This window comes from Diabrotica virgifera, chromosome 6 (genome assembly GCF_917563875.1).
Source record: "Diabrotica virgifera virgifera chromosome 6, PGI_DIABVI_V3a".
NCBI lineage: Eukaryota > Metazoa > Arthropoda > Insecta > Coleoptera > Chrysomelidae > Diabrotica > Diabrotica virgifera.
In genome coordinates, this window is record NC_065448.1 from 147,761,690 (window position 1) to 147,784,477 (window position 22,788).

Genomic DNA, 22,788 nt, shown 5'->3' on the forward strand with positions numbered 1-22,788 from the left:
AAATTAACTCTCTGTATGAGGTTAGAACCGGCTTACCATTCATTATATTTGACAAAACATTGACAAAACATTTGACAAAACATTTAACATTGACAAAACTTCGTCTACAGAAAAGTTGGAGAATGGTTTCTAGTTGGAATACATACATTCCTAACCATATCTATCCATTGTCTCATACAAATACATTTAAATAGCATTGCACCAAGATTTTGCGCCTACCACCTTAAGTCCCCAATTTGTACTTAAACCAATACACAATACACCTTCACAAGATATTTAAGCTTATTAAATTTTCCAGGTAGCAGGATCTCACAGTGCCATATATGAAGCTTATTATAATGTGGTAAGTGTTCTATAATTAGACTCAATACTTACACTCAATACTAGTTCTCACTGTTTTTATCAAGTAATCGATTTTTGATAGTTTTACCAGAACATTATTTACACAATTATTTCCAATTTTGCAAATCAAAACTATAGTTGTTACATATTATTTATTTTAACATAATTATTCACCAGACAGTTGGCACTCTACATTAATAACAGTAATAACAGTCTCCTTTTAGCTCGATACACTTAACCCAGCTATACTCCGACTTCTTTGCCCTGGACTATAGTGCACTTACTGAAGGTGGATATGAGCTATTACCTCCGATTTCGTTGATCATCCATCGATTTGCATGAAAATTGGTGAGTGGTTAGAGGATATCTCAAGGAAAAAAGACGACAATGTGTCAACTGACGCTTTTACCGTGGGGGTGGATGCCACCCCCTCTCGGGGGTGAAAATTATTTTATTAAAAATAACCCCATAATTCGATAGAGGGACAAATTCTAAGCAAAATTTGTTATATCAAGTTATTAAAATAAATTAAAACTTTTTGAGTTATTAAAGATCAAAGATTTTAATTTTTCGTGAGAGTAATGCATGTTTTCAACCGATTTTTCACAAATAACTCAAAAACTATAAGTTTTTACAAAAAAGTTATTATTACCAAAATTGAAGCTAATAAAAAACGAAATAAACTTCTTGCTAAAAATCTTTCTTATGTTAACTAAAAGTGAGTTATAGGTAATTAAATGTATATATTTTTTCGGTGAGTACCCAAATCTAAGTATTCAAGCTTAAATAACGGGAACATGATGCATTTTATAACAAACTTATTAAACATTTGTCAAAGTACATAGAAATATCTATCAAAGGAGCTCCCGAACGAGTCGATAGCATTAAAATTTATGCTCCAAAAATTTTTCAAAATTAATATTTTAAACATTTTCCAAAAAATGTTATTCTTACTTTTTAATAACTCCGTTAATTTTTAAGATATCAGGTTTACCTAAAAAACATTTGAAAGTTAATTGCAAGTGCTAATAAACCACGTTGGATTCAATCTTTTAAACCCTTTTAAAAGGTTAAATGGCCCCGGTTACATGGTTCTCTCAGCAAAATTTAAGCTTTAAACGTTTCTATCTCGGTTATTTTTTATCCTACAGAAATAACAAAAAGGTAAAATATTTGATACAGAAAAAACTAAAATTTGATTGTATATTATTTTTTCGTATATTGAGTATTTTTGGAGTTATTATCAAAAGAAAATGAAAATTACGATAATTTTAAAAATTCTGATTTTTTTAAATTACTTATATCTTTTTTTCAAAAATGTGCATTCTAAACCGGTCAAAATTTTTGAAATAATTAATTATGCTAATGTACAGAAATTCTTGTAAGGATTTCCATAACTTTTAATTTTTGTGGAAATGGCATATGTTTTATTTTTCACTTTTTCTTAAAAAATTCGAAAGGGTTCTCTTATTTTCATCATAACATGCTTATTTTTAATGCTATTAACTTTTCCTGGAGCTCACTTTGAATTAACATTACTTTAGCTGTTTAAGTGACGAGTGTATTCAATTTTATATTATGTATCTTCAATTTTGGCAATAACTTTTTTCTAAAAGCTTATAGTTTTTGAGTTACGTGAAAACAGCTTTAAGACATGCATTTTTTTATGAAAAAATAAAATTTTTGGTCTTGAATAACTCAAAAAGTATTGATTTATATTAATAACTTCATATAACAAATTTTGCTTAAAATTTGTCTCTATCGATTTATGGTTTTATTTTTAATAAAATAATTTTCACCCCCGAGAAGGGGTGGCATCCACCCCAGGGTAAAAGCGCAAGTTGGCATCATGTCACCTTTTCAAGTTTCTTAAATTGGAGGTGAAAACCTTCAGTGACTGCACTATTAGTGTACATGGACAGTAGTTACTTGAAACAGTCTCAAAGATGTAAATGGCGCCGGAACAATCCGAAAGGATCTCCCCGGCAAAAATGTCATACGATATTATTATTATTATCCGACTTATTTAACCAGTCTCAAAAATACGTTTTTCTCAAGGTCTGCAAAATACGCTTCCATGGTGGTGATTGACTCCTCATTCGACTTAAATTTCTGCCCGGCGAGGGACTTTCTCAAGTTTGGAAACAAAAGGAAGTCATACAGGGCCAAATCTGGAGAATACGGTAGATGCAATAGAAGTTCGTAGCCCAATTAAACAAGTTTGTGAGCCGATGCGTTGTCATGGTGGAAGAGCATTTTATTCTTCCTCAATTGGGGCTGTTTTTTCTGCAATTCGGCGTCGAATTGGCTCAATAATGATGCATAGTAAAGCTCTGTGATCGTTTTGCCCTTTTCCAAAAAGTTGATATAGATTACACCTTTTTAATTCCAGAAAATAGCGGCCATCACCTTTCCGGCCGATAGAAAAGTCTTCGCCTTCTTCTAGTACGTTCGCAGGGTGACGTCCACTGTATCGACTGTTTCTTGGTCTTTGGTGAGTGCCGGCGGATCCATGTTTCGTGGACGGTTATGAAGCAACATTGAAACTTATCCGCATTACGTTTAAACAGCCTCAGTCACTGCTCTGAATTGGTCTTATGGTTGCGCCTCATGCCCAAAATTTCATGCAGGATATGGCCCATGCGATCTTTTGATATTCCTATTATCGCAGCGTGGTCGCAGCTATCTGGCGAACCTTCATTTCGCGGTCTGCTTTACGACATCGTGAATACCTTTCACGTTATCCTCCGTGGTAGCCGTTTTCGGGGCACCTGGGCATGACTTTTAATAAAAACCGACGTGCCATCCCGCTGAAACTCATTAAACCAATTTTTATTGATCTCCATCGAAGAAGAAGAATCTCCATCTCCTTCACTGTGCGATTTTTCTTCCAAAAACAAGAACCGAATCACCGACAGATACATATTGCTCTTTTTTTATTTTTCTAAAATTCCCAGACACGCCCACTTCCACACGCGCTCAAAACAAAACTATAAGTCAGATTTGGCTGAGATTTTGACATAGACCCTCTACAAGAATTTAGAAATATTATACGATAATATTTCTCTTGCGATAATGGCGCCATAGGGCGGAGTGGCTAAGTACCTACTTATCGGATTACCCACGTATGGTCATCATCATCGTCATCGATGGCGCTACAACTCTTCGTGAGTCTTTGCCGCGTTTACTATTGCCTTCCATGTTTGTCGGTCCTGTGCCACTAATTCCCATTGTCGCACTCCCATTTTCTCTAGATCTTCTTTAACTGCATCTTTCCACCTTTTTCTAGGCAGCCCTACAGACCTTCTTCCATCTGGCCTTTCCCAGAACATATTGTTTATAAGGCGATTGTCGTTACTGCGTATCACATGCCCTGCCCATCTGAGTCTATTGGCCTTTATATATCTGACTAGATTTTCTTTTCCGAATAGAGACTCTAGCTCGTTATTGTATCTGCGCCTCCATTCGTTTGTCACGCTGTCTCTGCAAGGGCCATATATCATTCGAAAGATTTTACGTTCCCACCCCAGCAATTTATTTACTTCTCTTTTTGTTAGCGTCCATGTTTCGCTTCCATACGCGACTGCTGGTCGTATTATGGTCTTATACAGTATGTCCCTGTAAGTTGTATCCATATGGAAAACTTTTTTATTATTAATTTTTCGAAAAAAAGTTATTCTTTATAAAAAGCTCTGCATGGTCCAAAACCTAAGATTTAACCATCAAATATCAAATTTTTTGAATATTCTAGAGGTATGTCAAAAAGTTACCGGTGTTACCTTAGCCATAAATTTCATCCATAAATTTTTTTTTCATATTTTCACAAAAATTTGGTATAAATTTATCAAAAATGAATAAAACAGATAATATTGACAAGAAAAATGTTATATATGTTATATATGTTTGGAAAAAAAATTTAAACGGGCGATGTATTGACGGTGAGTAGATAATGCCACTCAAATTCAAAAATCCTTTATGGAAGGTACGTTAGTCAACTTTTTTTCTCAGTTTTTTGTTAAATTCTCAAAGTAAATATAATTAAGCATAACATATAAAAAAATCGTGATGGAGGTATTTTCCAAAACAAGCGAAAAAAATTCTGAAACTTAGATGCATGGCGCGGTATTCGTTAATACGTCTCAAATTCAAAAATCCTTTATGGATAGATCGTTAGTCAACTTTTTTTCTCAGTTTTTTGTTAAATTCTCAAAGTAAATATAATAAAGCATAACATATAAAAAAATCGTGATGGAGGTATTTTCCAAAACAAGCGAAAAAAATTCTGAAACTTAGATGTATTGCGCGGTATTCGTTAATACGTCTCAAATTCAAAAATCCTTTATGGATGGTACGTTAGTCAACTTTTTTTCTCAGTTTTTTGTTAAATTCTCAAAGTAAATATAATTAAGCATAACATAAAAAAAATCGTGATGGAGGTATTTTCCAAAACAAGCGAAAAAAATTCTGAAACTTAGATGCATGGCGCGGTATTCGTTAATACGTCTCAAATTCAAAAATCCTTTATGGATAGATCGTTAGTCAACTTTTTTTCTCAGTTTTTTGTTAAATTCTCAAAGTAAATATAATAAAGCATAACATATAAAAAAATCGTGATGGAGGTATTTTCCAAAACAAGCGAAAAAAATTCTGAAACTTAGATGTATTGCGCGGTATTCGTTAATACGTCTCAAATTCAAAAATCCTTTATGGATGGTACGTTAGTCAACTTTTTTTCTCAGTTTTTTGTTAAATTCTCAAAGTAAATATAATAAAGCATAACATATAAAAAAACCGTGATGGAGGTATTTTCCAAAACAAGAGAAAACAATTCTGAAACTTAGATGTATTGCGCGGTATTCGTTAATACGTCTCAAATTCAAAAATCCTTTATGGATGGTACGTTAGTCAACTTTTTTTCTCAGTTTCTTGTTAAATTCTCAAAGTAAATATAATAAAGCATAACATGTAAAAAAATCGTGATGGAGGTATTTTCCAAAACAAGCGAAAAAAATTCTGAAACTTAGATGTATTGCGCGCTATTCGTTAATACGTCTCAAATTCAAAAATCCTTTATGGATGGTACGTTAGTCAACTTTTTTTCTCAGTTTTTTGTTAAATTCTCAAAGTAAATATAATTAAGCATAACATATAAAAAAATCGTGATGGAGGTATTTTCCAAAACAAGCGAAAAAAATTCTGAAACTTAGATGTATTGCGCGGTATTCGTTAATACGTCTCAAATTCAAAAATCCTTTATGGATGGATCGTTAGTCAACTTTTTTTCTCAGTTTTTTGTTAAATTCTCAAAGTAAATATAATTAAGCATAACATATAAAAAAATCGTGATGGAGGTATTTTCCAAAACAAGCGAAAAAAATTCTGAAACTTAGATGTATTGCGCGCTATTCGTTAATACGTCTCAAATTCAAAAATCCTTTATGGATGGTACGTTAGTCAACTTTTTTTCTCAGTTTTTTGTTAAATTCTCAAAGTAAATATAATTAAGCATAATATACAAGAATAAAAAACCGCTAAACGCCGTAAAAATGAGTGGCGCATAAAATATTCCAGCTACAAAAGATCTGATATGAATATTACGTGGCGCGAAAATGGATTTTCATTTGATGCAAAACAAAATTCTAGTTTTATTTTAAAAGATTTTTCCATAATATTTGCTAATTTGAAGTAAACGCGCCACAAAAGAGTAACTTTGATACAGTTTGCATTTTAAAACTCTTTTGTGGCGCGTTTACTTCAAATTTAGCAAATGTTATGGAAAAATCTTTTAAAATAAAACTAGAATTTTGTTTTGCATCAAATGAAAATCCATTTTCGCGCCACGTAATATTCATATCAGATCTTTTGTAGCTGGAATATTTTATGCGCCACTCATTTTTACGGCGTTTAGCGGTTTTTTATTCTTGTATCAGGAGTTTTTCAAAGTTATTTATAAATTAAATGTATGAAGTTGAATGCAATTTTCCCTTATTACTAATGTGACCAACTAGCCCGAAAAATCCGGGACATGGCCCGAATTACGAAGTCGTGTCCAGGTGTCCCGAACAAGGCTTCCGGGCCATCCGAATTTTCAAAGTTTTGGTAAAATTTTATTTTGAAATTTTGAATACGTTATTCTTTTAAGAATTCACATTAAATTGAATTGGTGGGACGCAAAAAAGTCGACAATGTCTGGAATGTAATATGTACTAATTTTTTTTCTTCTACGACGCTACAGCCCAAATTGAGCCTTGGCCTCCTTTATTTTTTGCCTCCACCCTTGTTTGTATGTGGCTGCTCTTCTCCATACACGGACTCCTAAAAGTGCTTGTGCGTCGCTGTTTACTGTGTCTTCCCAGCCCTTTCTTGGCTTTCCAACCGGTCTTTTTTCCAGCATTCTAGCGTTCAGTGCTCTTTGTATTACTAGTACCACATAAAAAATTTCCTTTTTTAAGAACGATTTCCGGATTGGGAGTCGAAACGTCAAAAACTAAGAAAAATGTAGTTATAATTACAATCAATTGTTGCTTAATCCCAACAAAAATATCATTGTCAACATAAAAATGTTATATTATCAATAAAATGATGATATTAAAGTTCTATATTTGAAAAACATGGCCCGATTTTCATTGAAAAGTCCCGGATTTTAAGTATTTTTTTCAGCTTTGTCCCGAGTTCGACTGAATTGGAGTTGGTCACACTACCTATTACACGTCAAGCTTTATAAATGGTCACCTTTGTTGCATTATATCCCAGATAATCTAGTATCCATCGAATGTGCACTAGATTTTTTTCTATTCGAAATAGATTGAAACAAAAATATTGAGATGGCCGGTAAATGAAATCGGATTGCCCGTTGCTCAAATTTAGCGTCGTAACCACTACAACTACATAAACCATTTCGGGAATAATCGTTAATTGGATTATACTTTTATAGCTTAATAACTTCTAAACGGCTTAACCGATTTTGATCAGTAAACATGAGTTTGAAACGTATCGATCAGTAGTATCTGATGGATCTAAGGTCAAGTATGATAACTGAAGCTATTACAGGAATTATTGATCTTAAAAAACCGTTTTTCCCACAGGAAATAGATTTTATCATACTTATGAAGCCTATAACCTAAAAATTCGAACTTTCCCGGATATAAGGTATACACCGTTAGATTCGTCTTAGTCCTTCTACAAACGCTAAGTTATTGGCGCAATTAGTAGGTTGAAATGTTGAGTAATTGTCGAAAAACCAAAATTTTCCAAGTTTAGTTTTTCAGTTTTTCGGCGATACTGAGCCGTGTGTATGTCTGATCCTGACAGCTTAGACACTATTTGAAAGCTTAACTCAACGCTATGGATTTGGTGTATTTGCGGTTTTCCTGTCTCTTCTTGAACCGAAGATATATACCCCAAAAAAATATGCTGTTTTGTACCTACCAAGTCCTATAGCTGGCTTATGGGTGGTCAAAAGTCACAAACTACACCGGTTCTAAATCGGCCCTGACCTCCTCTTCAAACACAGAGAAAAAATATCAAATCGGTTTAACTTTTAAACACACATACATACATATCCACAAACATTTTCTCTTTTTTAAATAAAAATTGAGTCACATTTCTAAGCTCTATAACTTTTGAATGGTATAACCGATTTTCAAAATTAGACATGCGTTGGAAAGGTAATGATAAGTTGTATTAGAAGCCGCAAAGGTTGGATTTAATTTTTAAAATTTTTGGGAATTTTGGGGACGAGAACGAAAAACAGACCCTAAATAGGAAGGGCCGTAAAATCTACACCCTTGGACCAAAATCGATGATTGACATATAAATCGGTGAGTCTTTTTCTGAACTTTAAGATGGGAGTTGGCCCAATTTTCAATTCAGTCAGATTTAGAAAATCGAAAATTTCGTGTATAATATAGTGTCGCGTGTAGGGGGGTGTGGGTGTGCGCCACTGGCGAGAACTGCCGTTCTCCGGTAATGTTCAAAATTAGACATGAGTTGGAAAGGTAATGATCAGTATTGTTAGAAGCCGCAAAGATCGGACTTAAATTTTCGAAGTTTTTGGGAGTTTTGGGGACCAGAACGAAAAACAGACCCTAAATAGGAAGGACCGTAAAATCGACACCCTTGGAATAAAATGGATGGTTGACATATGAATGGGTGAGTCTTTTTCTTAACTTGAAGATGGGAGTTGGCACAATTTTCAATTCAGTCAGATTTAGAAAATTGAAAATTTCGTGCATATAATAGTGTCGCGTGTAGGGGGGTGTATTTCTGAGCCACTGGCGAAAACTGCCGGTCTCTGGTAATTTGTTCGATATAAAACTAATAGCTTCGATAACCACTAAATCGAAAACTATTAATTTTATGAAAAAAATGTATAATGAACATTTTTTTGCTTATAATTAATGTTTTTACCAGCATTTGCGGTCAAAATATAATAAAAAATTTCCACCCTCGAGATGAGGTGGCAACCACCCCATGGTAAAAGCGTATTTCTGCATCATATAGATTTTGATCCTTGGACTATCCACTACTTATTGTCAAATTTTCAAACAAATCTATCCATTCTGTAAAAATTGCGAAGTGAAAAATTACAGTTCCTGGACTAATTATACATTTGGAGCTCTATAACTTCTGAACGGCTTACCTGATGTTGATCACCAAACATGAGTTTGAAACGTATTGACAAGTAGTATCTGATGCATCCAAGATCGAGTGTGATAACTGAACGTATTACAGGAATTATTGAGCTTGAAAACCCGTTTTTCCCATAAGAAATAGATTTGATCATATTTATGAAGCCTATAACTTAAAAATTCGAATTTTCCCAGATATGAAGTATACACCGTTAGACGCGTCCTAAGTCCTTCTATAAACGCTCAGTTATTGGCACAATTCGTAGGTTGAAATTTTGAGTAATTGTCGAAAAACCAAAATTTTCAAAGTTTAATTTTTCAGTTTTTTGGCTATGGTGAGCAGTGTATATGCCTCAGCTTGATCGCTTATGCGCCATTTAAAAGCTTAACTCAACCCTATTGATTTGGTGTATTTGCGGTTTTCCTGTCTTTCCTTGAACCTAAGATATATACGCCCAAAAAATATGCTATTTTGTATCTACCTAGCCCTCTAGCTGGCTTAAGGGTAGTCAGAAGTCAAAAATTAGACCGGTTCTGAATCGGCCCTCACACCTTCTTGAAACACAGAAAAAATCATTCAGATCGGTGTAACTTTTCCACACACATACATACATACATACATACATACATATCCACAAACATTTTCAATTTTTTAAATAAAAATTGAGTCATATTTCTGAGCTCGATAACTTTTGAATGGTAAAACCGATTTTCAAAATTTAACATGCGTTGGAAAGGTAATTATCTGTGCTATCGGAAGCCGCAAAGGTCGGGCTTAAATTTTTGAAATTTTTGGGAGTTTTGGGGACGAGAACGAAAAACAGGCTTTAAATGGGAAGGGCCGTAAAATCCACACCCTTGGACCAAAATTGATGGTTGACATATGAACGGACGACTCTTTTCCTAAACTTTAAGATGGGTTTTGGCCCAATTTTCAATTCAGTCAGGTTTAGAAAATCGAAAATTTCGTGTATATATACTGTCGCATGTAGGGGTGTTGTGCGCCACTGGTGAGAACTGCCGTTCTCTGTGGATAAAAAAATCGTGATGGAGGTATTTTCCAAAACAAGCGAAAAAAATTCTGAAACTTAGATGTATTGCGCGGTATTCGTTAATACGTCTCAAATTCAAAAATCCTTTATGGATGGATCGTAAGTCAACTTTTTTTCTCAGTTTTTTGTTAAATTCTCAAAGTAAATATTATAAAGCATAACATATAAAAAAAACGTGATGGAGGTATTTTCCAAAACAAGAGAAAAAAATTCTGAAACTTAGATGTATTGCGGGCTATTCGGTAATACGTCTCAAATTCAAAAATCCTTTATGGATGGTACGTTAGTCAACTTTTTTTCTGTTTTTTGTTAAATTCTCAAAGTAAATATAATTAAGCATAACATATAAAAAAATCGTGATGGAGGTATTTTCCAAAACAAGCGAAAAAAATTCTGAAACTTAGATGTATTGCGCGGTATTCGTTAATACGTCTCAAATTCAAAAATCCTTTATGGATGGATCGTTAGTCAACTTTTTTCTCAGTTTTTTGTTAAATTCTCAAAGTAAATATAATTAAGCATAACATATAAAAAAATCGTGATGGAGGTATTTTCCAAAACAAGCGAAAAAAATTCTGAAACTTAGATGTATAGCGCGCTAGTCGTTAATACGTCTCAAATTCAAAAATCCTTTATGGATGGTACGTTAGTCAACTTTTTTTCTCAGTTTTTTGTTAAATTCTCAAAGTAAATATAATTAAGCATAACACATGAAAAAAATCGTGATGGAGGTATTTTCCAAAACTAGCGAAAAAAATTCTGAAACTTAGATGTATGGCGCGGTATTCGTTAATACGTCTCAAATTCAAAAATCCTTTATGGATGGATCGTTAGTCAACTTTTTTCTCAGTTTTTTGTTAAATTCTCAAAGTAAATATAATAAAGCATAACATATAAAAAAATCGTGATGGAGGTATTTTCCAAAACAAGCGAAAAAAATTCTGAAACTTAGATGTATTGCGCGGTATTCGTTAATACGTCTCAAATTCAAAAATCCTTTATGGATGGATCGTTAGTCAACTTTTTTTCTCAGTTTTTTGTTAAATTCTCAAAGTAAATATAATTAAGCATAACATATAAAAAAAATCGTGATGGAGGTATTTTCCAAAACAAGCGAAAAAAATTCTGAAACTTAGATGTATAGCGCGCTAGTCGTTAATACGTCTCAAATTCAAAAATCCTTTATGGATGGTACGTTAGTCAACTTTTTTTCTCAGTTTTTTGTTAAATTCTCAAAGTAAATATAATTAAGCATAACACATAAAAAAAATCGTGATGGAGGTATTTTCCAAAACAAGAGAAAAAAATTCTGAAACTTAGATGTATTGCGCGGTATTCGTTAATACGTCTCAATTTCAAAAATCCTTTATGGATGGATCGTTAGTCAACTTTTTTTCTCAGTTTTTTGTTAAATTCTCAAAGTAAATATAATTAAGCATAACATATAAAAAAAATCGTGATGGAGGTATTTTCCAAAACAAGCGAAAAAAATTCTGAAACTTAGATGTATAGCGCGCTAGTCGTTAATACGTCTCAAATTCAAAAATCCTTTATGGAAGGTACGTTAGTCAACTTTTTTTCTCAGTTTTTTGTTAAATTCTCAAAGTAAATATAATTAAGCATAACACATAAAAAAAATCGTGATGGAGGTATTTTCCAAAACAAGCGAAAAAAATTCTGAAACTTAGATGTATGGCGCGGTATTCGTTAATACGTCTCAAATTCAAAAATCCTTTATGGATGGATCGTTAGTCAACTTTTTTTCCCAGTTTTTTGTTAAATTCTCAAAGTAAATATAATAAAGCATAACATATAAAAAAATCGTGATGGATGTATTTTCCAAAACAAGCGAAAAAAATTCTGAAACTTAGATGTATTGCGCGGTATTCGTTAATACGTCTCAAATTCAAAAATCCTTTATGGATGGTACGTTCGTCAACTTTTTTTCTCAGTTTTTTGTTAAATTCTCAAAGTAAATATAATAAAGCATAACATATAAAAAAATCGTGATGGAGGTATTTTCCAAAACAAGCGAAAAAAATTCTGAAACTTAGATGTATTGCGCGCTATTCGTTAATACGTCTCAAATTAAAAAATCCTTTATGGATGGTACGTTAGTCAACTGTTTTCTCAGTTTTTTGTTAAATTCTCAAAGTAAATATAATTAAGCATAACAGACAAGAATAAAAAACCGCTAAACGCCGTAAAAATGAGTGGCGCATAAAATATTCCAACTACAAAAGATCTGATATGAATGTTACGTGGCGCGAAAATGGATTTTCATTTGATGCAAAACAAAATTCTAGTTTTATTTTAAAAGATTTTTTCCATAATATTTGCTAAATTTGAAGTAAACGCGCCACAAAAGAGTAACTTTGATACAGTTTGAATTTTGAAACTCTTTTGTGGCGCGTTTACTTCAAATTTAGCAAATATTACGGAAAAATCTTTTAAAATAAAACTAGAATTTTGTTTTGCATCAAATGAAAATCCATTTTCGCGCCACGTAACATTCATATCAGATCTTTTGTAGTTGGAATATTTTATGCGCCACTCATTTTTACGGCGTTTAGCGGTTTTTTATTCTTGTATCACGAGTTTTTCAAAGTTATTTATAAATTAAATGTATGAAGTTGAATGCAATGTTCCTCTATTACACGTCAAGCTTTATAAATGGTCACCTTTGTTGCATTATCTCCCAAATCATCTAGTGTACATTCGATGGATATAGATTTATTAGATGGATTATAGATTTTTTTCTATTCGAAATAGATTGAAAAAAAATATATTGAGATGGCCGGTAAATGAAGTCGGATTGCCCGTTGCCAGATCAAATTTAGCGTCGTAACCACTACAACTCATAAACCATTTGGGGAATAATCGTTAATTGGATTATACTTTTGTTATCTTAATAACTTCTAGACGGCTTAACCGATTTTGATCAGTAAACATGAGTTTGAAACGTATTGACTAGTATCTGATTAATCTAAGGTAAAGTATGATAACTGAAGCTATTAGGTACAGAAATTATTGAGCTTTCGAAACCGTTTTTTCCACAGGAAATAGATTTTATCATATTTATGAAGCCTATAACCTAAAAATTCGAATTTTCCCGGATATGAGGTATACATCGTTAGATTCGTCTTGAGTCCTTCTACAAACGCTAAGTTATTGGCGCAATTCGTACGTTGAAATGTTGAGTAATTGTCGAAAAACCAAAATTTTCAAAGTTTAGTTTTTCAGTTTTTCGGCTGTAATGACTCGTGTGTATGTCTGATCCTGACGGCATTTGCGTTCTCCTGCCTCTTCTTGATCCGAATATATATACCCCCAAAAAATATGCCGTTTTGTACCTACCAAGTCCTATAGCTGGCTTATGGGTGGTCAAAAGTCACAAACTACACCGGTTCTAAATCGGCCCTGACCCTCTCTTTAAACACAGAAAAAAAATATCAAATTGGTTTAACTTTCAAACACATATACATACATATCCACAAACATTTTCCCTTTTTTAAATAAAAATTGAGTCACATTTCTAAGCTCTATAACTTTTGAATGGTATAACCGATTTTCAAAATTAGACATGCGTTGGAAAGGTAATGATCAGTTCTATTAGAAACCGCAAAGGTTGGACAAATTTTTAACTTTTTGGGAGCTTTGGTGACGAGAACGAAAAACAGACCCTAAATAGGAAGGGCCGTAAAATCTACACCCTTGGACCAAAATCGATGGTTGACATATAAATTTGTGAGTCTTTTCTGAACTTTAAGATGGGAGTTGGCCCAAATTTCAATTCAGTCAGATTTAGAAAATCGAAAATTTTGTGTATATATAGTGTCGCGTGTAGGGTGGTGTGGGTGTGCGCCATTGGCGAGAACTGCCGTTCTCTGGCAATGTTCAAAATTAGACATGCGTTGGAAAGGTAATGATCAGTACTGTTAGGAGCCGCAAAGGTCGGACTTAAATTTTCGAAGTTTTTGGGAGTTTTGGGGACCAGAACGAAAAACAAATCCAAAATAGGAAGGGTCGTAAAATCGACACCCTTGGACCAAAATGGATGGTTGACATATGAATGGGTGAGTCTTTTTCTAAACTTGAAGATGGGAGTTGGCACAATTTTCAATTCAGTCAGATTTAGAAAATTGAAAATTTCGTGTATATAATAGTGTCGCGTGTAGGGGGGTGTATTTCTGCGCCACTGGCGAGAACTGCCGTTATCTGGTAATCTTTCCGATATAAAACTAACAGCTTCGATAACTAATAAATCGAAAACTATTAATTTTATCAAAAAAATGTGTAATGAAAATTTTTTGTTTATAATTAATATTTTTACCAGCATTTGCGGTCAAAATATAAAAAAAAATTCCACCCTCGAGATGAGGTGGCAACCACCCCATGGCAAAAGCGTCTTTGGGCATCATATAGATTTTGATCCTTGGACTATCCACTACTTATTGTCAAATTTTTAAACAAATCTATCCATTCTGTAAAAATTGCGAAGTGAAAAATTTCAGTTCCTGGACTAATTATACTTTTGGAGCTCTATAACTTCTAAACGGCTTACCTGATGTTAATCACTAAACATGAATTTGAAACGTATTGACAAGTAGTATCTGATGCATCCAAGATCGAGTATGATAACTGAACGTATTACAGGAATTATTGAGCTTGAAAAACGGTTTTTCCCATAAGAAATAGATTTGATCATACTTATGAACCCTATAACTTAAAAATTCGAATTTTCCCAGATATAAGGTATACACCGTTAGACGCGTCCTGAGTCCTTCTACAAACGCTCAGTTATTGGCGCAATTCGTAGGTTGAAATTTTGAGTAATTGTCGAAAAACCAAAATTTTCAAAGTTTAATTTTTCAGTTTTTTGGCTATGGTGAGCAGTGCATATATCTCAGCTTAATCGCTTAGACGCCATTTGAAAGCTTAACTTAATCCTATTGATTTGGTGTATCTGCGGTTGTCCTGTCTTTCCTTGAACCTAAGATATATACGCCCAAAAATATGCTATTTTTGTATATACCTAGTCCTCTAGCTAACTTACCAGTAGTCAGAAGTCAAAAATTAGACCGGTTCTGAATCGGCCCTCACACCCTCTTGAAACACAGAAAAAAAAATTCAGATCGGTTTAACTTTTCCACACACATACATACATACATACATACATACATACATACATACATACATACATACATACATACATATCCACAAACATTTTCCATTTTTTAAATAAAAATTGAGTCATATTTCTGAGCTCGATAACTTTTGAATGGTATAACCGATTTTCAAAATTAAATATGCGTTGGAAAGGTAATGATCTATGCTATCAGATGCCGCAAAGGTCGGGCTTAAATTTTTGAAATTTTTGGGAGTTTTGGGGACGAGAACGAAAAACAGGCTTTAAATGGGAAGGGCCGTAAAATCCACACCCTTGGACCAAAATGGAGAAGTAACATATGGATGGACGAGTCTTTTCCTAAACTTTAAGGTGGGATTTGGCCCAATTTTCCATTCAGTCAGGTTTAGAAAATCGAAAATTTCGTGTATATATAGTGTCGCTTGTAGGGGTGTTGTGCGCCACTGGTGAGAACTGCCGTTCTCTGTGGATAAAAAAATCGTGATGGAGGTATTTTCCAAAACAAGCGAAAAAAATTCTGAAACTTAGATGTATTGCGCGGTATTCGTTAATACGTCTCAAATTCAAAAATCCTTTATGGATGGTACGTTAGTCAACTTTTTTTCTCAGTTTTTTGTTAAATTCTCTAACTAAATATAATTAAGCATAACATATAAAAAAAACCGTGATGGAGGTATTTTCCAAAACAAGCGAAAAAAATTCTGAAACTTAGATGTATTGCGCGCTATTCGTTAATACGTCTCAAATTCAAAAATCCTTTATGGATGGTACGTTAGTCAACTTTTTTCTCAGTTTTTTGTTAAATTCTCAAAGTAAATATAATTAAGCATAACAGATAAAAAAATCGTGATGGAGGTATTTTCCAAAACAAGCGAAAAAAATTCTGAAACTTAGATGTATAGCGCGCTAGTCGTTAATACGTCTCAAATTTAAAAATCCTTTATGGATGGTACGTTAGTCAACTTTTTTTCTCAGTTTTTTGTTAAATTCTCAAAGTAAATATAATTAAGCATAACATATAAAAAAATCGTGATGGAGCCAAAACAAGCGAAAAAAATTCTGAAACTTAGATGTATTGCGCGGTATTCGTTAATACGTCTCAAATTCAAAAATCCTTTATGGATGGATCGTTAGTCAACTTTTTTTCTCAGTTTTTTGTTAAATTCTCAAAGTAAATATAATTAAGCATAACATATAAAAAAATCGTGATGGAGGTATTTTCCAAAACAAGCGAAAAAAATTCTGAAACTTAGATGTATAGCGCGCTAGTCGTTAATACGTCTCAAATTCAAAAATCCTTTATGGATGGACCGTTAGTCAACTTTTTTCTCAGTTTTTTGTTAAATTCTCAAAGTAAATATAATAAAGCATAACATATAAAAAAATCGTGATGGAGGTATTTTCCAAAACAAGCGAAAAAAATTCTGAAACTTAGATGTATTGCGCGGTATTCGTTAATACGTCTCAAATTCAAAAATCCTTTATGGATGGATCGTTAGTCAACTTTTTTTCTCAGCAACCGAATAGCCCGCAATACATATAAGTTTCAGAATTTTTTTCTCTTGTTTTGGAAAATACCTCCATCACGTTTTTTTTATATGTTATGCTTTATTATATTTACTTTGAGAATTTAACAAAAAACTGAGAAAAAAAGTTGACTAACGTACCATCCATAAAGGATTTTTGAATTTGAGACGTATTAACGAATACCGCGCAATACATCTAAGTTTCAGAATTTTTTTCGCTTGTTTTGGAAAATACCTCCATCACGATTTTTTTTATATGTTATGCTTTATTATATTTATTTTGAGAATTTAACAAAAAACTGAAAAAAAGTTGACTAACGATCCATCCATAAAGGATTTTTGAATTTGAGGCGTATTAACGAATAGCGCGCAATACATCTATGTTTCAGAATTTTTTTCGCTTGTTTTGAAAAATACCTCCATTACGATTTTTTTATATGTTATGCTTTATTATATTTACTTTGAGAATTTAACAAAAAACTGAGAAAAAAAGTTGACTAACGATCCATCCATAAAGGATTTTTGAATTGGAGACGTATTAACGAATACCGCGCAATACATCTAAGTTTCAGAATTTTTTTCGCTTGTTTTGGAAAATACCTCCATCACGATTTTTTTATATGTTATGCTTTATTATATTTACTTTGAGAATTTAACAAAAAACTGAGAAAAAAAGTTGACTAACGATCCATCCATAAAGGATTTTTGAATTTGAGACGTATTACCGAATAGCCCGCAATACATCTAAGTTTCAGAATTTTTTTCTCTTGTTTTGGAAAATACCTCCATCACGTTTTTTTTATATGTTATGCTTTATTATATTTACTTTAAGAATTTAACAAAAAACTGAGAAAAAAAGTTGACTAACGTACCATCCATAAAGGATTTTTGAATTTGAGACGTATTAACGAATACCGCGCAATACATCTAAGTTTCAGAATTTTTTCGCTTGTTTTGGAAAATACCTCCATCACGATTTTTTTATATGTTATGCGTAATTATATTTACTTTGAGAATTTAACAAAAAACTGAGAAAAAAAGTTGACTAACGACCCATCCATAAAGGATTTTTGAATTTGAGACGTATTACCGAATAGCCCGCAATACATCTAAGTTTCAGAATTTTTTTCTCTTGTTTTGGAAAATACTTCCATCACGTTTTTTTATGTTATGCTTTATTATATTTACTTTGAGAATTTAACAAAAAACTGAGAAAAAAAGTTGACTAACGTACCATCCATAAAGGATTTTTGAATTTGAGTGGCATTATCTATTCACCGTCAATACATCGCCCGTTTAAATTTTTTTTCCAAACATATATAACATATATAACATTTTTCTTGTCAATATTATCTCTTTTATTCATTTTTGATAAATTTATACCAAATTTTTGTGAAAATATGAAAAAAAAATTTATGGATGAAATTTATGGCTAAGGTAACACCGGTCAAAAAGTTTGAATTTCACTCAAGAGTAAAGTAGCTTTATTTCTCGTAATATTGGAAATTGCTATTATGAAAAGTTGTTTGGAATTAAAAACTATTGTAGCGGAAGAGAAATCTTGGCCGATCCCCGTATAACAGTAAACACCTCGAGAATGACGTAATCGGATGTGCTAGGCCTCGCCGGAGAATTCTGGAAGGTACGTCACGTAGGCGGAACAAGCCGATAGCTCGAGATGGGAGTCGATTGTTCCAGAATAACAACTGGGTATAAATACGGGCATATTTTGTAAATAAGTTTAGTGTATAAGATAAATTCGTCTGTAACTTATATAAATAAAGTCGTATATAAATTACGAACCGCTAGTTTTATTGTAATTAGAAGTAATTACACTAATCACGCTACAGTTGGTGTCGGTGTTCGGTAAACTTAGTGCGATATAAATAAGTGAATTACAGAGAGACTTTAAAAGACTTTTGAACTTTATTCGTCGGGAATAACCGGAGTGCGTTAATTGTTCGGTATTCGGAAAGACTTTAAAAGACTTTTGGACTTTATTCGTCGGGAATAGTTAAAGTGCGTTGATTGTTCGGTATTCGGAAAGACTTTTAAAAGACATTTTGGAAAGTACGTGTGTGCCGACCAAAGATGTTGCTACGAGAACTTACAGTAAAACAACTCCGTGAACAGTTAGAGGAACGGGATCTGGACAGCAGTGGGCTCAAGATAGTCCTACAAGCACGACTCGAGGAAGTCCTAACGAAGAACGGAGATGATCCAGAGACGTTCCACTTCCAGTCAGCAGAACAAGCAATCTTATCGAAATTAAAAACTGTTTCTGAAACGATTGATGATACTTCTAAGATAAGCAACGAGAAATTTGAAAGTGTTTCTCAAAAGATCGATGAAACTTCTAGACAGAACAACGAGAAATTTGAAAGTGTTTCTCAAAAGATCGATGAAACTTCTAGAAAAAGCGACGAGAAACTTGAAGAAGTTTGTAAACAGAACAACGAAAAACTTGAAGAAGTTAGTAAAAAAAACAATGAGAAATTCGAAACCATTTCTCAAAAGATCGATGAAACTTCTAGAAAAAGCGATGAGAAATTTGAAAGTGTTTCTCAAGTAATAAAAGACGTTTGTAGACAGACCGACGAGAAATTTGAAGAAGTTTCCAGAACATTCGATAAGATACAGAAAAGTGTAGACGACAATAAAGAAATGCTAGAAGAGAAGATCAAACAACTAGAGAGCATGATAACTGATACAAAAGTACAACCATCAGTTAATACAGCAGCGTTAGATCCTGTAGTGAAAGATGAAATACCGAGAGACGAAACGTCGCATAATATGAGGTTCAAATTACCACCATTTGATGGAAAGTCCTCTTGGTCCATATACCTTAAACAATTTGAAGCTATTGCGACCGCCAATCATTGGACCGAACAAGAAAAGGCTGTTTCCTTGACTGCTGCTTTACGAGGTGATGCTGCAGATATCTTAAGGTCAATTCCTAAGGGTCAAGAAAAATGTTACCAGACCTTGTTCACTCGTCTAGAAAAACGCTATGGAGATGCCCATCTACAACAAGTATACAAAGCACAACTGCGACGTAGAAGTCAACGAGCCAGTGAGAATCTGCAAGAATTTGAAGCAGATGTTGCTCGTGTGGTGCGGTTGGCTTATCCGGAGGCGCCAGACAATATTTTAGAAGAAATTGCCGTAGATACCTTCATCAATGGGTTGAAAGAGAGCGAACTACAGAAAGCTTTACGACTAGCAAGACCGAAAGTTTTAGATGAAGCACTTGCTATTGCATTGGAACACGAAGCAGCTAGCCAAGCTTCACGAAACAATCGAGTAATAGCCGTGGAAAAAGGCGATAAGAGAAAAGATGAACGTTTGGTGGAAATGGTACGGAGGGTGATTCGTGACACGATGCCGAAGAGACGCGTGAAGAGGGCTGGAAGAGTTCGTTCAAATACAGATGCTTCCTCGATACGGCCATGCGGTGAAAGTTTTAATCACCGGCTTAAAGTAGAGGAACAGCGTTGCCCTGTGAGACGAACTACCGTAGTAAATGAACAATGGCAGCCCCAACAGTTACAACACGCCCAAGAAGATGATCCATGTATAAAAAGAGTATTGGATTGGATGAGTCGAGGTGAGAGACCTAGTTGGCAAAACATTAGTGCATGTAGTCCGGAAGTCAAGGCCTACTGGAGCCAATGGAATTGCCTGATACTAAAAGATGATCTTTTGTACAGAACCTTTGAGAACGATGATGGTACAGAATCTAAGCTTCAGTTGATTGTACCTAAAAGTAAAGTGTCAGAAGTATTGCGTCAGTTGCATGACGGTACATCCGGTGGACACTTTGGTATTACGAAGACTCTGCAAAAGGTTCGAGAACGGTTCTATTGGGTGAACTGTAAAGATGATGTAAGAAGATGGTGCCAGAAATGTGAACTGTGTGCATCCGGTAATGGTCCAGTTGGTAAAAAGAGAGCACCCATGAGACAGTATAATGTTGGCAGTCCTATGGAAAGAGTAGCAATCGACATTGCAGGTCCATTTCCAGAAACTGATGCTGGAAATAAATACATCCTGGTAGCCATGGATTATTTTACGAAATGGACCGAGGCCTATGCATTACCAAATCAAGAAGCTGCTACTGTTGCAGAGGTACTTGTTAAAGAATTCTTCAGCCGATTTGGTGTTCCCTTGGAGATCCACTCCGACCAAGGGCGAAACTTTGAGTCAGCTCTTTTCCAAAACGTTTGTAAATTGATTGGTGTCAGTAAGACCAGAACAACACCCCTGCATCCTCAATCAGATGGGATGGTCGAGAGGATGAACCGAACGATGGGTAAACACTTGTCCAAAGTTGTATCTGAACATCAGCGAGATTGGGACCAACACATTCATTTATTCCTGATGGCCTGCCGCTCGGCCGTAAATGAAACTACAGGTCAAACACCAACCTGCCTGATGTTGGGTCGTGAAGTTCGTTTGCCCTGCGACCTAGAGTTTGGCCGTAGACCTTCTGAGGAACATGTTGCAGGCGAAGAATACGTCGACCGCCTGAAGTTACGAATGAACAACATTCATGAACTTGCCCGAAAACACATCCAGATAGCCAGTGACAGAATGAAAGATCAATATGATTCTCGATGCAAGAATGAAAGCTTCGAAGTAGGTGATCTTGTCTGGCTTTATAATCCACAACGTCGTCGCGGCTTGTGTCCTAAACTGCAAAGACAATGGGAAGGTCCGTATGAAGTTAAGAAGAAAATAAATGACGTAATATACAGAATTAAGAAGTTGCCAAACGGTAAACCAAAAGTTATTCACATAAATCGTCTTGCACCATATGCTGGCTCAAATGAAACAGAAGAAGCCCGAGTCCTCCAACAGGAGATGAAAGACGCCACACAGCCAAGTTTTATCAATTTATGTCAAATTACGCAGCGAGAAAGAGTGCTAGATTCGCGTGACCACAGAAGTTCAGCAAGATCTGTTTGGTGTTCCAGAAAACGTCTCTCTAGCCCACTGTGTTGCCCAAGACCTCGAGATGACTAAAGGAATCTCGTCCGTATTCAATAGAAAGTTCGGCCGCCTGGACGAGTTAAGAAATCAACAACCTAAAATTGGAAGAGTACTGCGATTAGAAGATGGTCCTCGATCTTTGCTGTATATGGTGACCAGGAAGTCTTATACGGACACGCCAAGCTACGAGAACATATGGCGTGCTCTAACTAATTTGAAGAAAATCGTGTGTAATTATGACATCAAAAATTTGGCTTTACCAAAAATAGGCCATGCAGTAGAAAATCTGGATTGGAAGATTGTGAGAAGCATGCTTGAAGTGGTCTTCAGAGGAACTGGTGTACAAATCACTGTGTGTTGCATGAACCCGAAGATGTCGTACCCTTCAAAGACAGTAGACTGTTATTTCTTCTTGAAGGGTGTATGCAGAGCTGGAGAGTCGTGTAGATTCCGCCATCCTGGGCCTTCATTTAGAGTTGCTGATCGAGACGCTCAGATCTTAAGAGGGGAGCAGTGTAGCGGAAGAGAAATCTTGGCCGATCCCCGTATAACAGTAAACACCTCGAGAATGACGTAATCGGATGTGCTAGGCCTCGCCGGAGAATTCTGGAAGGTACGTCACGTAGGCGGAACAAGCCGATAGCTCGAGATGGGAGTCGATTGTTCCAGAATAACAACTGGGTATAAATACGGGCATATTTTGTAAATAAGTTTAGTGTATAAGATAAATTCGTCTGTAACTTATATAAATAAAGTCGTATATAAATTACGAACCGCTAGTTTTATTGTAATTAGAAGTAATTACACTAATCACGCTACACTATATTCTAATATGCAATTACATCCTTCTAATTGAAAAAAAAAATTTTTTTGAGTAATTATGGATATTATTATTTTTTCAGTTATTTCAATTCTGATAATTCTTTTATTATTAATTTTACGAAAAAAAGTGATTCTTAATAAAAAGTTCTGGATGGTCTAAAACTTACAATACAACCATCTTATATCAAATTTTATCAATTTTATACGAGGTATTTCATAAAAGATAAATTTAGATCAAAAGTAAAGTACCTTTATAGTTCAGAATATTTCAATTG

At 34.3% G+C, this 22,788-nt stretch overlaps 1 protein-coding gene across 7 annotated transcripts in view; it reads left to right on the forward strand.

Moving 5' to 3' along the window:
- Positions 1-22,788, forward strand: part of LOC114339223 (epidermal growth factor receptor substrate 15-like 1) — a 190,712-nt gene that overhangs the window by 2,445 nt on the left and 165,479 nt on the right. For all 7 annotated transcript variants that reach the window (XM_050654104.1, XM_050654107.1, XM_050654105.1 and 4 more), the window contains exon 2: positions 299-343. In XM_050654104.1, the coding sequence (XP_050510061.1) occupies positions 299-343 (45 nt within the window). The remainder of the gene's footprint in view (positions 1-298; positions 344-22,788) is intronic.